Here is a 16,908-nt window from a genome sequence, read left to right on the forward strand (position 1 = left end):
GGTGTAAACAAAATGGGCCAAATGATCTCCTGCGACTCAGTAACAATTCTCTGATTCTGAATATTACACTTCAAGTGTTACAGGAGGATTATTAAGGATTGGCCTTGTCTTGGTTCTCAAAATAAGGCACAGTGAAACACTGCTTTAAAATCTTGTATGTATCAAGTCACCTTACTCAAATACTGTTCAAATCTGAGTGGTTTGACTTAATTTATGGTTACTTTTAAAAAACAAACCCATCCAAAATCAACAACGAACAATAAATAGGACAACCATTTCAAAATGTCTCATGATTCTACTTAACCTTTTTGTTGCATGTTGCAAATACAGTCATAAAGACTCACTGAACACATTAAAAAAACAAGTAGAATATGATTTTAGATAGAGTTAAAAAAATAAGTTTTATTCAACAGTGTAAAAAAAGTGGAATGTTCAATTAATTACCAGAAACATATACAGACCAACTTAAAAATATGCAACAATGGCATGCCAAGGTAATTTCTAAACATATATAGTGAGGCACATGGTAGCTTAGTGAGCTGTGTTGGTGAGGCAACCACAAGACTGACTTGTCTGCTGTGATTTTATCTCATCTTGCCCCTATAATACTGGCTTTATGAACACATATTCATTTTACATTAGCATTGTGACACTTTTCACACCATTTTCCAGAGATATCACAAAAGTTATTTCCAATGAAAGTCTGCAGATGCTTATCCTCAAAGACCACACTAAGTTATGTGATTAAGTTATACACTTTAAACAATGATTACATAGTTTCTCGGTGAACCCATAACAATAACAATTTCCTGGAAACGGTCTTTCAATATTCCTGGTCAGTAAATCATTCTCTTGCACGTTTCTCTTACTTTCAGCACAGATTCCCTGGTGATACAAATGGACGTGCTTCAATACATTCACTTATATGGTTCCTTCCTGATTAACATGCATGAACCAAAAAGAGGCCGCCCAAAGGACAGCTCTTGATATCACTGTCACATCTTTACCAATCGCATTCAAAAATAATCATTGTGATATTTCAGTCAGTCCTGCAGATGCATTATGCAAATCAAACTTCTCACTTTTTAAATAATCTATTTGAGTCAAGGGCGCAAATCAAACAGCCGATTTAATTTGCAGCATTTGAACCAAAAGGTGGAACAAGGACAACTGCAATCTGCTTTGTTATCCACCTTTCACATTACATGTAGCATACAATGATTTGACATTTAACACAATCCAAGTTGAAGCGTACAGGAATCTCATTGTTCGATCAATCATAAGGAGTGCACCAGGATTTCCTGTACAAATAACACTTGACAAGCCAGGATGGCAGATACTAAAGGTTTGTAGTTTGGCTACTTCAAATCCAGTGGCTTCTGGACATTTCCTGGATGAGCTGGATTATTCCTTTAATACGTGCTTTGAATTAGACCCCATGACACTGCCACATTAGCAACTCCCAGATTCAGATACTTTCTGCTGCATTTTTAAGATCAGTTCCAGCAGATTCATCTGTAAAATCAGCTCCTGTAAGATCAAGAGAAATGAAACTGTTTAAAGCTTGGACCACTGAAGGTGTCCCTAAAAACCCAAAGGGACCATTTCCTGTCAATGACAAAGTGCCATAATTGGCAGAAATTTGCCATGCTCATTAATTCAATCTAGGGTGTGGCAGAGTCAGTCAAATTCTAACAATGTTTTTCAGTGTAAAAGACTGCAGAAGCTTGATCTGCAATCAACATTAATTGTGCGTGAAATACTTCAATCTTTTGCGCCAGGTTGGCTGCTTTCAGGTGATTTATTCTAAACCAGAGCAACCTACTGAAGTAAATTATAATTCTAACCCCAAATATAGACCATCCTAGATCAGGAGGACTCCCTCAACATTCACCCTCAGGGCAACTTCACACAAACACTTATTTTGGGTTTGAGAAAGTGAATCACATCTCCCTCCAAGGAAAGCAACCACTAAAAGATATTACCCTTTCCCACTTAGCCTGTTAAATAATTGTTGGTCAAATTATAACTATCGGATGTTACAGAATTATAGAAACCCTACAATGCAGGAGGCCATTCTACCCATCAAGCGTGCATCAACAACAACCCCACCCAGGCCCTATGCCCGCAACCCCACATATTTACTCCACTCATTCTTCTAACCTACGCATCCTGGGACCCTAAGTGGCAATTTAGCTTGGCCAATGCACCTAACTTGCACATCTCCTATTGTAAGGATCCAGAGTGTCTCGTCAAAAATTATGTCTTCCCACTCTCCCACAGGAGAGGTGGGCTCTTAGGCATGAAAACTATAAGAAGTTTACAAGTTTATTCCAGAACTATACATGTAATACACTTTAAAGTGGATATAATCACAACATCAATAACTATAAAAAGATATAAAGTTTTAGTTTTAATACAGAATCTAATAAAACTTTAATATAATGTCCCAGCTAATATTAATTTAAGAATGCCCTTTAGTATTCAATGAACATCAATATCAGACACAAGTACACACACACACTGCTAGATTTTTTGTGGCATTGCTCATAGTGAGAGCCTGTGGTTTGCAGCTTTGCAACATCGGTCCATCAAGACTGCTAAGTAGGATTACTATCTGCCTTTTGAGAGTTCTCCTCCCATCTTCACCTGTTTGTTGAATACACAGCATTAGAATCATAGAATCCCTAGTGCAGAAGAGGCCACTACACATCTTGGGACACCAAGGGGCAATTAAGTGTAGCCAATCCGCCTAACCTGCACACCTTTGGATCTGCATACAGGTGCAAAAGTTTGGAGCTAAGGCTCAAACAGATTTCGAAGTGTAATAGTGAATGGATCTTTTTATTTAGATTCATTACTTATCAATGACACTTTACACCAATTAGAAAGACAAGTGACTCAAAGTACCAAAAGGATTCTACTATGTAATATATATTTATGAATGGATTCACCTGAGGATTTGTAGTGATGTAAAATCCTGGAACGCCAGCCTTCTCCAGTGTGTTCTGCTGGTCAATTACTTTCTGATCCAGCTCCAAGACTATCTTCTCATCCATCATTCTTTGCTCATCCTTAACTCTCTGCTCCAAGGTCTAGAAAAATGTGAGACCTTCAGTCAGTAAAGTTAAAGAAAGGACAGGAGAAAATAATTGGTTCTGCCCTAAAATTATACTGATGATGAAGAGGATCTTTTAAATAAAAAAAAATATTAAGAAGCCCTGTCAAGTTAAATATTTGTTCATACAGTCTTAGCAATCTTGGGTGGGGAAAGAATCATATTTCCCATTTACAATAGTCAGATTTCCTGTCACAGTGTATGTTTAAAGGCATTGAAATTTAACTGAACAAATTTGACCACATGTAACCTGACAGTGTATGATTTAGGAAAAAGCACTTAAACCAGGCTTGTCTAATTCGTGGAAGCTTACAAAACCTGACTGATGTTGTGATGGTTGATATACTGGTTCAATGGGTCAGTGAGTTTGCTCCTCTACTTGCAGTTTGTTTCTCTTCCATATTTGTTGCTGGAGAGCTATCAGCAACAAAATGGGAAACAAACAAACTATAGTTGGAGGAGCAGTGCACACTGGCAACTGAGAGTTTGGGAAGATAGACAGAGGCACTAGAGTGTGTGAGGTCTCGATTCACAATGCTCTGTAATGGCTCTGGCTCATTTATTCCAGTTCCCGGTTGTCTGGCCGTGGCCCTGCTCCCACTGTTTATCCTGGTGCCCTCATATCTCCCTACTTCTCCCCACTTCTCCCCAGGTTACAACATTTCTCCAGGATTCCCTGCTTCTCCATGCTCCGGGTAGAGGTGCTGGTGAAGAGGAGCAGTGACCTCACTGTAACAAGGAACGAATAATTGGATCAGAACGTGATTGACCAACAGAACATACTGGAGAAGGCTGGTGTTCCACAAACACTGAGAGCGAAGTGGGTCCCTGGTAAAGGAATCTGAGAGAAAACGTTGTTTGGGAGAAGATCAAGGTATGTTTGTCAAGAATGGAGTTTGGAAACACTCATGTGGAAGCCAGAGTTCCAGTGAGACTGATTGACAAGCACCAGGGGGATTTAATGGGAATCCCCAAAAGGTTTTTTGGGTGGGCTGTGTCATTTGGTTTCAGAGTGTGGTGTGTCACCCACAGTTGTTTACATGGGCTGTGTATTTACCAAGAATCTTATAGTACAAGATATAATTTAATTTATCCTTAAGTATCTATGCACATCTGTAAAGATGTAGGTAGGATGCAGGAGTATTGTAATGATAGTCAATCTTTTCATATTTCATAATTTTTTTTTTAAATCAAAAGAAATCAACAGTTCCCTGACTCTGTTCATCCACATTTCTGAACAAAAATAAAAGTTACGGTTTACGGAGCCAGGGTTCCATTCCTGAGCTTCACTGTCCACCAGTATCAGCTTGATTCAAAACATTCCACAGAGATCACGAACTCAGCTCCAAACTCCGTGGCCTAGGGTTTGGCTCCTTCCACTGTGACTGGATCCGAGACTTCTGAATCCATAGTCTGCAATCAGCAAGGATAGACAACAACACCACTTCCATGATCATCCTCAACACTGGTGCCCCACAAGGCTGTGTCCTCAACCCCTTACTATACACCTGTGATAGTGAGGCCAAATTCCCCTCCAGCTCTACTTTCAAGTTTGCTGACAACACCACCTTAGTGGGTCAGATCTCAAGCAACAATGAGACAGAGTACAGGAATGAGATAGACAAGCTGGTGAACTGGTGCGTTACAGTAATCTCTCCCTCAATGTCAACAAAACGAAGGAAATAGTATTGACTTCAGAAAGTGTACTGGAAGACATTTCCCTGTCTACATCAATAGGGACGAAGTGGAAATGGTCAAGTGCTACAGGTTTCTAGGTGTCCAGATCACCAACCTGCCCTGGTCCATCCATGCCAACACTATAATTAAGAAAGCCCACGAGCACCTTTACTTTCTCAGGGGGCTAAGGAAATTTGGCGTGTCCACTATGACGCTCATCACATTTTACAGATGCACCACTGAAAGCATTCTTTCTGGTTGTATCACAATTTGGTATGGCTCCTGCTCTGCCAAGACCACAAAAAACTACAAAGGATCGTGAACAAAGCCCGATCCATCACATCAAAGCCTTCCATCTATTGACTCCGTCTACACTTCCCATTGCCACAGAAAAGTAGCCAGCATAACGGAGGACCCCATGCACCCTGGACACACTATCTTCCATCAGGAAAAAGATATAAAAATCTGAGGTCACGTACCAACCGACTCAAGAACGGTTTCTTCCCTGCTGCTTTCAGACTTTTGAATGGACCTACTCGTATTAAGTTGATCCTTCTTTATACCCTAACTGTAACACTATATTCTGCCCTCTCTCCTTTCCTTGTAATATGTACAGTATGCTTTGTCTGTATAGCGTGTAAGAAACAATATTTTTCGCTGTATACAAATACATGTGACAATAATAAATCAAATGTACAGAAACTAAAATGACTCATGAATCAGAAAAGCCAATCACTGGAAATTGTATTAGACAAATCAGAGAAGCTGTTTTTGAAAGCAGTTCAACTGAACTTGCTTACCTCAAGTTCCCTCTGCTGTGCTGCTCTCAACACTGCTAGGTTGTGGGTTTTACAGTTCTGTAGTGCCTCCTTGTGTTTCCTTAGCAGCTCCTGTTTAAGGGCTAAAAGCAAAAACAGTACAAATTGAATTTTCTGTAAAGAAAATATTTTATCAAATAACACATCATAATATTTACCAAATCGATTCTGGGGATGAAACAGTTGACGTATGAGGAGAGATTAAACTGTTTAGGCTTACATGTGCTGGAGTTTAGAAGAATGAAAGGGGATCTGATCAAGGTATATAACTTTATAAATTCTTTTTAAAATTTAAGTGTAGAGAAAATGTTTCCTCTTACGGGGCAATCTCCAAGAGGTCACAGGGATAGGTTGAGTGGCAGTAGATGTAAAACTGAGGTGAGGAGGAACTACTTCTCGCAGAGGATGGTGCAGCGGAGTCTGAATCGTTGAATGGTTCAAGAGATAGATATATTTCTAACAAAAAAGGGATAAGGGGATATGGGGAACAGGTGGAGAGGTGGATTTGAGGCCAGGGAGAGATCAGTCATGATCTGATTAAATGACAGAGCAGGTCGAAGGGCTGAATTTGCTTATTTCTGTTCCTAACTCCTATGTTCTGATAACCTTTTTGTTTAGGGAGGGTAGTTGTTTCCACCTATGAACTGTGAAGTCTTTCTTCCAAATTAAATAAACTGGGTGGTGCAACGTAACCACTGCAACAACATACACAATGCATTTTTAGGTCAGCTGTTTTGGTTATGGTGTTTAGGTTGATGGTGTTTCTGTGAAGTGCACTGGGAGATTTTATAATATAAAAGATGCTGTATAAATGCAAATAGTTATTGTTTTCAATTTACACTAAGCAGCAGAAAATTACTTGTCTGTGCGGTGTCTTCTTCTTTCTCTCCCTAATACAAACTTTCCAAGTGAGTTGCTGCCACGTCTTTGCTGTAACTGTGCGCACACTGGCCATCGAGAGAGAAACGGCAAGGACCTGAAGACCGATATGATGGAACAGACCTTTGACACAGCATGCTGGTAATCCAAAACACTGCCAGTATTTTGGTTCCACTATATAACTGTTAATTTAAAATGATAAACAGCAGCATTACTGCACCTCTGGCTATTTCTGCAAGTGTTTACTTGATGTTTAAGCGGAAACACATTTCAAAACAAGTTTATATCCCTCCTGCCATTCTATCTGTTGAAGTCCGGTTTTTTGGTCTGAGACAGACACAACAGTCCTACCTCTATGCTCGCTGTGCAACTTCAGACGTTGGTTGTAGAGGTTTTTCTCAGTCAAGTGCTGAATCTCAAGCAAACCCTGAACAATCTCAAAGACAGTCCCATCGATCAATGCCAAGGCCAGGTTACTTAGTATATCATAGGACAAGCGCTGTTGGCAGGAGCTAAAAACGGAAGGGAAAAAAAATGTCATCATAGGAAAGCTGACAGCTGACCAGAGCAGACACCTTAACATTTCAGGAATAGCTGGCAAAACATACAGATAAAAAAGAAATAAGGAAACAAGGAAACAGAAGGTCAAAAGCAAGATACGGGTGTGGGGATGGGAGTGAGTGGAAAATATGCACACACTGATTTTTGAAATGTATTTTGTTTACTTTCCCTTGTCTCATACCAATTTAGCTATTTAAGTTTTTAAGTTTTATTTATTAGTGTCACAAGTAGGCTTACTGCAATGAAGCTGCTGTGAAAATCCTCTAGTTGCCACACTGGCGCCTGCTCGGGTGCACTGAGGGAAAATTTAGCATGGCCTATCCACTTAACCACATGGAATGACCTTTAAAATGCTTCATTTGAAGCACAGTGGTACAGTGGTTAGCATTACTGCCTCACAGCACCAGGATCTGGGTTTGACTCCCGGCTTGGGTCACTGTCTGTGTGGAGTTTGCACATTCTGCCCATACCTGCGTGGGCTTCCTCCGGGTGCTCTGGTTTTCTCCCACAAGTACAAAAGACGTGGTTCGGTGGACTGGCTGTGCTAAATTCTCCCTCAGTGCACCCGAACAGGCGGCAGAGTGTGATGACTAGCAGATTTTCAAAGTAACTTCACTGCAGTATTAATGTAAGCCTACTTGTGATACTAGTAAATAAAACTTAAAAACTTAAATAGCTTAATAGGTATGAGATAAGGGGGAGTAAAGAAAATACATCTCACAAAATCAGCGTGTGCGTATTTTCCACTTATCATTGTTCTATTCCTTTTTCAATAAATCTAATTCTTTTCTATCTCTGATTGAAATTGCTGTGCTGAAAAGTTAACTCTTTAAACAAGGAGACACTGGTAGCTTGTGTTATCAAGTGGAAAAAAATGAACAAAAAAGCATCCCAATCTTTTAAAAGTAGGAACAACTCAAACAATAAGAAAATAAATTTAGAACCCGAAAATCATACTCCCTATCCACCTGCAGGGCCCACCAGCTGCAGAAGACCTCAAGAGTACTAACGGTCAGCCGTACCAGTGATCACCATGTACTCCTCCTTCAGGACCATCCAAGCAAGGACAAAAAAAATCACAGAATGAAGGCATGGAGCCTGAGTGACCATCCCAATGGGCCACACCCAAGCTGCTGATGGCCACTTCAGTCAGGGCCTGGAACAGGTCAACAGGAGATCCCTGACTTTCCCTGTTATTCAAAATAGTACCATAAGATTTTTTATGTTCATCTGAAAAGGCAGACAGGGCCTTAGCTTATCACATCTCGCTGATGGTATCCCCCAAATAAAGCAGTGCTTCCTCAGGACTACACTGCAGCATCAACTTTGATTTTTGTGCTCAAGTCTCAAATTTATTTATAGAAACAAATGGCCAAATCTTTGCTTTGTTGGGTGATTTTTAAAGTAAAGTAGCTGAATTTTATAAGAACATAAGAAATAGGAGCAGGAGTAGGCCAACTAGCCCTTCGAGCCTGCCCCGCCATTCAATAAGATCATGGTTGATCTGTCGTGGCTCAGTTCCACATTCCCGCCCTCTCCCCATAACCCTTAATCCCCTCTCTCATCAAAAACCCATCAACCCGCATCTTAAAAATATTTAGCGAGGCAGCCTCCACCACTTCAACGGGCAGAGAATTCCAGAGATTCACCACCCTTTCAGTGAAGAAGTTCCTCCTCAACTCTGTTCTAAACCGCCCCCCCCCCCCTTTATCTTGAGGCTATGCCCCCTAGTCCTACTATCCTTTCTGAGCGGGAAGAGTCTCTCCACCTCTATCCTATCCATCCCATTCATCATCTTATACGTCTCAATGAGATCTCCCCTCATTCTTCTAAACTCTAACGAGTACAAGCCTAATCTATTCAGCCTCTCCTCATAGCTCAATCCCCTCAACTCCGGCATCAGCCTAGTAAACCTCCTCTGCACTCCCTCCAAGGCCAAAATATCCTTGCGTAAGTACGGCGCCCAAAACTGCACACAGTACTCCAGCTGCGGCCTCACCAACGCCCTATACAGCCGCAGCAAGACCTCCCTACTTTTATATTCAATCCCCCTTGCGATGAAGGCCAGCATCCCATTCACCTTCCTGACCACCTGCTGCACCTGCAAGCTGGGTTTTTGCGACTCATGCACAAGGACCCCGAGGTCCCTCTGCACCGTCGCCTGCTGCAGTTTTTCTCCACGTAAGTAATAATCCTTCCTACCATTATTCCTACCAAAGTGGACCACCTTGCACTTGCCAACATTAAATTCCATTTGCCATTTCCTGGCCCATTCGCCCAGCCTATCTAGATCCTTCTGTAGACTCTCCCCACCCTCCGCACAATTTGCCTTTCCACCAATTTTGGTGTCATCAGCAAATTTCGACACCCTACACTCGGTTCCCTCCTCCAGATCATCTATATAAATGGTAAATAGCTGAGGCCCCAGCACCGACCCCGGGGCACTCCACTAGTCACCATCCACCAATCCGAGTACAGATGGAAAGGAGAGAAGGGATTTAAACCCATTGTAAAATGTATTGTTCAGAGGGTTTCAGCAAGATTGCAGGGATAGCCTACAAATTGAATCTTGAAATCTTAATTCAATATTCTGCTACCTGGATAAGTCTTTGACCAGACTCTGTAACTGAGAGAGGAGATGATAGTGCTGTTCTTGCTGCTTAGCAATGTCTGCTGGCTCTTCATACACCCCAATGTTTTTATTCATCTTCGATCGGAGGTTTCAGGGGAAAATCACCACAGTAACAAGATGCTTGTTCCTTTCAACTTGGAGTACCCTCTCCTAAAACAGAGATTTAATAATCAATTCTAATGTGGCTAAAATGCAAAAAACTATAAACTTATTTTGCAAGCTTTTAAAAGACAGATATTTTATGTCTTTTTCATTTGACAAGTGAATGTGGCATTTAATATAATTACATATTTCACTGTTGTTACCATAGCACATAGAACAGAATTTTGTATTCATATTTCGGTGGCACAGTGGTTAACATTGCTGCCTCTCAGCGCCAGGAACCTGTGTTCGATTCTGGCCTCAGGAGTTTGCACATTCTGCCTGTGTCTGTGTGGGTTTCCTCCGGGTGCTCCAGTTTCCTCCCACAGTTCAAAGATGTGCAGGTTAGGTTGATTGGCCATGCTAAGTTGCCCCTTAGTGTCAGGGAGACCAGCAGGTTAAACATATGGGGTTGTGGGGATAGGGCCTGGGTGGTATTGTTATTGGTGCAGGCTTAATGGGCTGAATAGTCTCCTCCTGCACTGAAGGGATTTTATGGTCTTTCCATTAACCAGAAATTGTGCAATGTACAGAGAACCAAGGAGAGGCTTCAAGGTTTTAAAGCACCTAGCTTTTTCCCTGTGCTAATGACTATAGTAGTCATGATGTGGATGTGCCGGCGTTGGACTGGGGTAAACACAGTAAAAAGTCTGACAACACCAGGTTTTAGTCCAACTGATTTATTTGATAGTAAACTCACAAGCTTTCGAGGGGACTGCCTCTTCGTCAGGTGAATGGAGAGTTCTCCATTCACCTGACGAAGAGGCAGTCCCCTCGAAAGCTTGTGAGTTTACTATCAATCGGTTGGACTAAAACCTGGTGTTGTCAGACTTTTTACTAACGACTATAAACAGCTATTAAATTAACTATCGAATCAATAGTTGATCCCACCACCCCACCCCAACCCAACCCAGTAAACAGTTTTTTCCTGCCAGCTCCAATACAGGTAATCTTTATAACTAGAAATCAAGAACATTCAAGGAAGTTGAAAAGTAAGCAGAAATTTGTTTTTAGGGCTCCTATGGTTTTATTCTCCCAGAGTTGCTCACAACAGAGTCCATTAATTATTTCATTACTCCAGGGCAAACCTGGAAGATTAGCAACCCTGTCTATGTGAGATTGGACTAGCGCCTGGCACAAATGCAAACGGTTCAGTCAAAAACCTCTTACCAGTAACAATTTGTCACGGGATGGATCATGACCCATTTCAGCTACCCACTCATGATGAAGTTGTTTTATTTGTGTAACGTTAGGCATCATTTCAGGGTGTGAACTTAAAACTTTAGAAGTTGGTCAGTCAGCAAGTCTCAAACCCCCTGTGGTCCTACCAGCAGCCTAACATTGAAATGGTATCCTATGTGCAATCTGGTCAAATTAATTAACTTGCACGTTTAAAATCTACTCAGGGTATCCGAACTGCAATTCCCCTGCAATATAATCTGCTCATTAGCTAATTGGTTGAGCGACCTTGAGGTGCAAAGCTTGGCTAGCCAGTTTCTTACATCACACACAAGAACGCATGAAATAGAAGCAAGCCTGCCCTGCCATTCAACACGATCATGGCTGACCTATGCTGGCCTCAACTCCTTTTCTGTACCATTTCCCCATAGCCCTTCATTCCTTGATCTTTCAAAAACATATCCACCTCCATTTTAAATACTTCTAATGATGCAGCCCTTTGGGGCAGAGAATTCCAGGGATTCACCACCCTCTGTGTGAAGAAATTTCTACACTCTTCAGTTTTAAATAACCGGCCTTTTATCTTGTAGATAGCTATATCCCCTTGTTCGAGGCTCGTCCAGTAGTGAGAACATCCTGCCATCTACCCTATCATACCCCCTCAGGGTCTTAATTGTTTGAACAAGGTCACTCCTCACTCTTCTAAACTCCAAGGAATATAGGCCCAGACCTATCTCATGATAGGTCAACTCTCTCATCCCAGGAATTAGCGGGGTGAATCTTCCTTGGTCTGCCCCCAATGTTACTGTTTCCTTTTTAAGGTAAGGAAACCAAAACCATACGCAGTATTCCAGATGAGGCTTCACTGACACTCTGTACAATTGCAGCCAATCTCCCTGTTTTTAAACTCCAACTCCTCTGCAATAAAGGCCAAAATGCCAAGTGTCTTCTTAATTACTTGCTGAACTTGCTTGCTAGCTTTTTGAGATTCATGCATGACAACATCAGCAAATTTGGAAATCTTATATTCTGTTCCTTCCTCCAGGTCATTAATGTAAATAGTGAACAACTGCGCGCCACAAACTGATCCCTGCGGTACTCCATTAGTTACATCTTTCCACTCTGAAAAGGGTCCATTTATTCCAACTCTCTTGCTTTGTGTCACAGCCAGTTTTCAATTCATGCTAACACACTTCCTTCAATCCCATGGACTTTTACTTTATGCAACAACCTCTTACGCAGCACCTTGTCAAATGCCTTTTGCAAATTTAAATACGACTACATCGACAGGTTCCCCCTCCATCTATTCTCTCTGTTACGTCAAAGAATTTGAGCAAATTTGTCAAACATGATTGATCTATAAAACTACATTGACTTAGATTTATTATATTCAGCTTTCCTAAATGATTAGTTATTGCCTCTGATTATTGACTCCAACATCTTGCCAATAATAGATGTTAAACTAATTGGCCTATAGTTTCATGTCTTTCTCCCTTTCTGAATAAAGGGTGTCACGTTGGTTCTTTTCCAATTCCCTGATACCCTCCTGGAATTTAGCCAGTTACGAAAAGTTTCAACCAATGGGTCCACTATTTCTGCAGCCACTTCCATTAAAAACCCTAGTGTGCAGTTTATCAGGTCCTGGTGACTTGCCTGCCTTTAGCCCCTCGAGTTTCTCTAATACATAAGCTCTACACGTTATCTGAAATCAGTCCATCTGATACCTTAGGGATATTACATAAGAACATAAGAAATAGGAGCAGGAGTAGGCCACCTGGCCCTTCGAGCCTGCCCCGCCATTCAATAAGATCATGGCTGATCTGTCGTGGCTCAGTTCCACTTTCCGGCCCTCTCCCCATAACCCTTAATCCCCTCTCTTATCAAAAACCCATCAACCCGCTTCTTGAAAATATTTAGCGAGGCAGCCTCCACCACTTCAACGGGCAGAGAATTCCAGAGATTCACCACCCTTTGAGTGAAGAAGTTCCTCCTCAACTCCGTTCTAAAACACCCCCCCTTTATCTTGAGGCTGTGCCCCCTAGTCCTACTGTCTTTTTTGAGCGGGAAGAGTCTCTCCACCTCTATCCTATCCATCCCATTCATCATCTTATACGTCTCAATGAGATCTCCCCTCATTCTTCTAAACTCCAACGAGTACAAGCCTAGTTCATTCAGCCTCTCCTCATAGCTCAACCCCCTCAACTCCGGTATCAGCCTAGTAAACCTCCTCTGCACTCCCTCCAAGGCCAAAATATCTTTGCGCAGGTGCGGCGCCCAAAACTGCACACAGTACTCCAGCTGCGGCCTCACCAATGCCCTATACAGCTGCAGCAAGACCTCCCTACTTTTATATTCAATCCCCTTCGCTATGAAGGCCAGCATCCCATTCGCCTTCCTGACCACCTGCTGCACCTGCAAGCTGGGTTTTTGCGGCTCATGCACAAGGACCCCGAGGTCCCTCTGCACCGTCGCCTGCTGCAGTTTTTCGCCACGTAAGTAATCGTCCTTCCTACCATTCTTCCTTCCAAAGTGGACCACCTCACACTTGCCAACATTAAATTCCAACATTATATTCACAATGCAAAAAATGTATTTAGCATATCTGCCATTTCTTCGTTTGCTGTTACCAATTCACAAGCCTCATTCAGTAGAGGTCCCACATTTACCTTAGCTGTCAGCCTCCTATTTAGATATCCATAGAAATTCTTATGGTTTCTTTTAATGCTGCATGCAAGTTTTATTTTCTCCTTTATGAAATTTTCAGTTTTTTCTTGCTGGATCCTAAAAACTTCCTAGCAACTTTGTATATCCTGATTTTCAACTTAACATTATCTTTGACCTCTTACGTTAACCATGGATTTTGTCTCTTTTTGATAGGGATAAACTCCAGCTCAGCATTTTGGACCAGCTATTTGAATATTTGCAGTTGCTCATCTATTGACCTGTATCTCAGCTCATTTACGCAGTTCACCTTAGACAACTCCTCTGTTATAATTGCTCTTATTTAAGCTGAAGACCCTGGTTATGAACCATGGCATTTATCCTCAAACATAAGCTCTTTAAACATAAGATGCCCTATTAATCCTTCTTCATTAGATAAAACCAAATCTAAAGCTGCCTGTTCCCAGGTAGATTCCACAACGTACTGCTCCAAAAAAATGATCCCTGACACATTCTGCAAATTCTTCCATGCTACCCTTGCTAATTTGGTTTGTCCAATCAATATGCAAATTAAAATCTCTCATGATAAGAACAAAGAAAATCCATCACGCAAACCAGCCTCCCATCCACTGACTCTGTCTACACTTCCCGCTGCTTTGGCAAAGCAGCCAGCATAATTAAGGACCCATGCACCCCGGACATTCTCCCTTCTTCCGTCGGGAAAAAGATACAAAAGTTCTAGATCACATTACAACCAACTCAAGAACAGTTTCTTCCTTGCCGCTGTCAGACTTTTAAATGGCTTTGCTTGCATTAAGTTGATCTTTCTCTACACCCTAGCTATGGCTGTAACACTATATTCTACACTCTCTTGTTTCCTTCTCTATTAATTGTATGTTTTGTCTGTATAGCACGCAAGAAACAATTATTTTCCCTGTATGTTAATACATGTGACAATAATAAATCAAAATTACAGCACAGGAACAGGCCCTTCAGCCCTCCAAGGTGTAATGACCATGCTGCCCGATTGCAGTCCCTTTCAAACGTGCGCTTGATATTTCCGCATTTATGCTCTGACTTCTTGACATATCACATTTTCAGGGTCTACAGACTACTCCCACCCTCGTCTTCCTTCCCCTGCTATTCACAATTTCAACTCAAACCAATTTTACATCCTCTGCCTTTTTATCACAACTATTAAGAACATAAGAACATAAGAAATAGGAGCAGGAGTAGGCCATCTAGCCCTTTGAGCCTGCCCCGCCATTCAATAAGATCATGGCTGATCTGTCGTGGCTCAGTTCCACTTTCCCACCCTCTCCCCATAACCCTTAATCCCCTCTCTTATCAAGAACCCATCAACCCGCTTCTTAAAAATATTTAGCGAGGCAGCCTCCACCACTTCAACGGGCAGAGAATTCCAGAGATTCACCACCCTTTGAGTGAAGAAGTTCCTCCTCAACTCCGTTCTAAACCGCCTCCCCTTTATCTTGAGGCTGTGCCCCCTAGTCCTACTGTCTTTTTTGAGCGGGAAGAGTCTCTCCACCTCTATCCTATCCATCCCATTCATCATCTTATACGTCTCAATGAGATCTCCCCTCATTCTTCTAAACTCTAACGAGTACAAGCCTAGTTTATTCAGCCTCTCCTCATAGCTCAATCCCCTCAACTCCGGTATCAGCCTAGTAAACCTCCTCTGCACTCCCTCCAGGGCCAAAATATCCTTGCGCAGGTGCGGCGCCCAAAACTGCACACAGTACTCCAGCTGTGGCCTCACCAATGCCCTATACAGCTGCAGCAAGACCTCCCTACTTTTATATTCAATCCCCCTCGCTATGAAGGCCAGCATCCCATTCGCCTTCCTGACCACCTGCTGCACCTGCACAGTGGCCTCACAGCACCAGGGAACCATGTTCAATTCCCAGCTTGGGTCACTGTCTATGTGGAGTTTGCATGTTCTCCCCATGTCTGCATGGGTTTCCTCCAAGTGTTCCAGTTTCCCCCCACAATCCGAAAGACGTGCTGGTTGATGCATTGACCTGAACAGGCACCAGATTGTGGCAACTAGGAGAATTTCACAGTAACTTCATTGCAGTACTAATGTAAGCCTTACTTGTGACTAAAAAAAACTTTTTTAAAAAACCTTCACGATATCACAACAGCAGTTCCAGATCAGACTTTCCAATCGGTACATTTTGGATGCATACTTTCATTCACAGTTGGATCAGATACAAATGTTTCATGAATGGTTTTCATCTGAAGGTAGAGAAATTCACACTAACTCTCACTTGCGTGTAATTCTGGACATTTGATTGCATGACTTCCCACCTCACCCACCCAGTTGAATAGTCTAATTTCCCACCGATTTGATTAAATAACTTAACAGCTATAAGTTAATGCGTTCAAAAATATTTTGTTTTAAAGCCAAGGATTTGTTTTGGTGGAGGCTGCCTCGCTAAATATTTTTAAGACGCGGGTTGATGGGTTTTTGATGAGAGAGGGGATTAAGGGTTATGGGGAGAGGGCGGGAATGTGGAACTGAGCCGCGACAGATCAGCCATGATCTTATTGAATGGCGGGGCAGGCTCGAAGGGCTAGATGGCCTACTCCTGCTCCTATTTCTTATGTTCTTATGTTTTTCTCTCTACCAGGTTTGTTCAGAGTAACACCCAATAAATTAAATGCAAATTACTGCGAATGCTGGAATCTGAAACCAAAAGAGAAAATGCTGGAAAACCTCAGCAGGTCTGACAGCATCTGTAAGGAGAGAAAAGCGCTGACGTTTCGACTCTGGACAACCTTTTGTCAAAGCAATGGATTAACCTTGAATTGCTGGAATCTCCAGGCAATCCGGGAGGGTTGGTAACCCTCATTCCGGGTTGAAGTAGCTGTGGATCTGCCCAGAGTCTGTACATAAGATGCCAATTATGCCAAAAACCTTCCTCAAATAACTCACATAACATGTCTTAAGAGCTTCCGCTTCACTTCTCAACAAGAGAGTTATACCATCAAGGAAAAGGCAACGCTTCTTTCACACAAGGGGGTAAATGTTAAATAGCGGCTACGTCCATTCTTTTATATCATATAAAATCACATTAAAAAAAAACACACCTAACTCAAATATGCCAAACCCATTCTAAGGTCAATCCTGCCCCAGGCCGCGCTCCTAACGACTTTAACTGTCTCTCTCTCACGCTTCTGCCCGCCGCTACCGCCATCTTGAGTGTGGCGTTGCCTGCGTT

General features: G+C 42.1%; 1 protein-coding gene across 1 annotated transcript; it reads right to left on the reverse strand.

The window, feature by feature from the left end:
• Positions 1-390: 390 nt before the first annotated feature.
• On the reverse strand, positions 391-16,908 carry dgcr6 (DiGeorge syndrome critical region gene 6). The gene is made up of 6 exons (XM_080208079.1): positions 16,778-16,908; positions 9,651-9,835; positions 6,844-7,004; positions 5,596-5,696; positions 2,955-3,095; positions 391-1,530 (listed from the first exon to the last, which is right to left on the reverse strand). Exons 2-6 carry the CDS (start codon positions 9,758-9,760, stop codon positions 1,453-1,455), a joined length of 591 nt encoding a protein of 196 aa, XP_080064205.1. The 5' UTR covers positions 9,761-9,835; positions 16,778-16,908; the 3' UTR covers positions 391-1,452.

Source organism: Carcharhinus amblyrhynchos, chromosome 20 (assembly GCF_965287045.1).
Source record: "Carcharhinus amblyrhynchos chromosome 20, sCarAmb.v2.hapA, whole genome shotgun sequence".
NCBI lineage: Eukaryota > Metazoa > Chordata > Chondrichthyes > Carcharhiniformes > Carcharhinidae > Carcharhinus > Carcharhinus amblyrhynchos.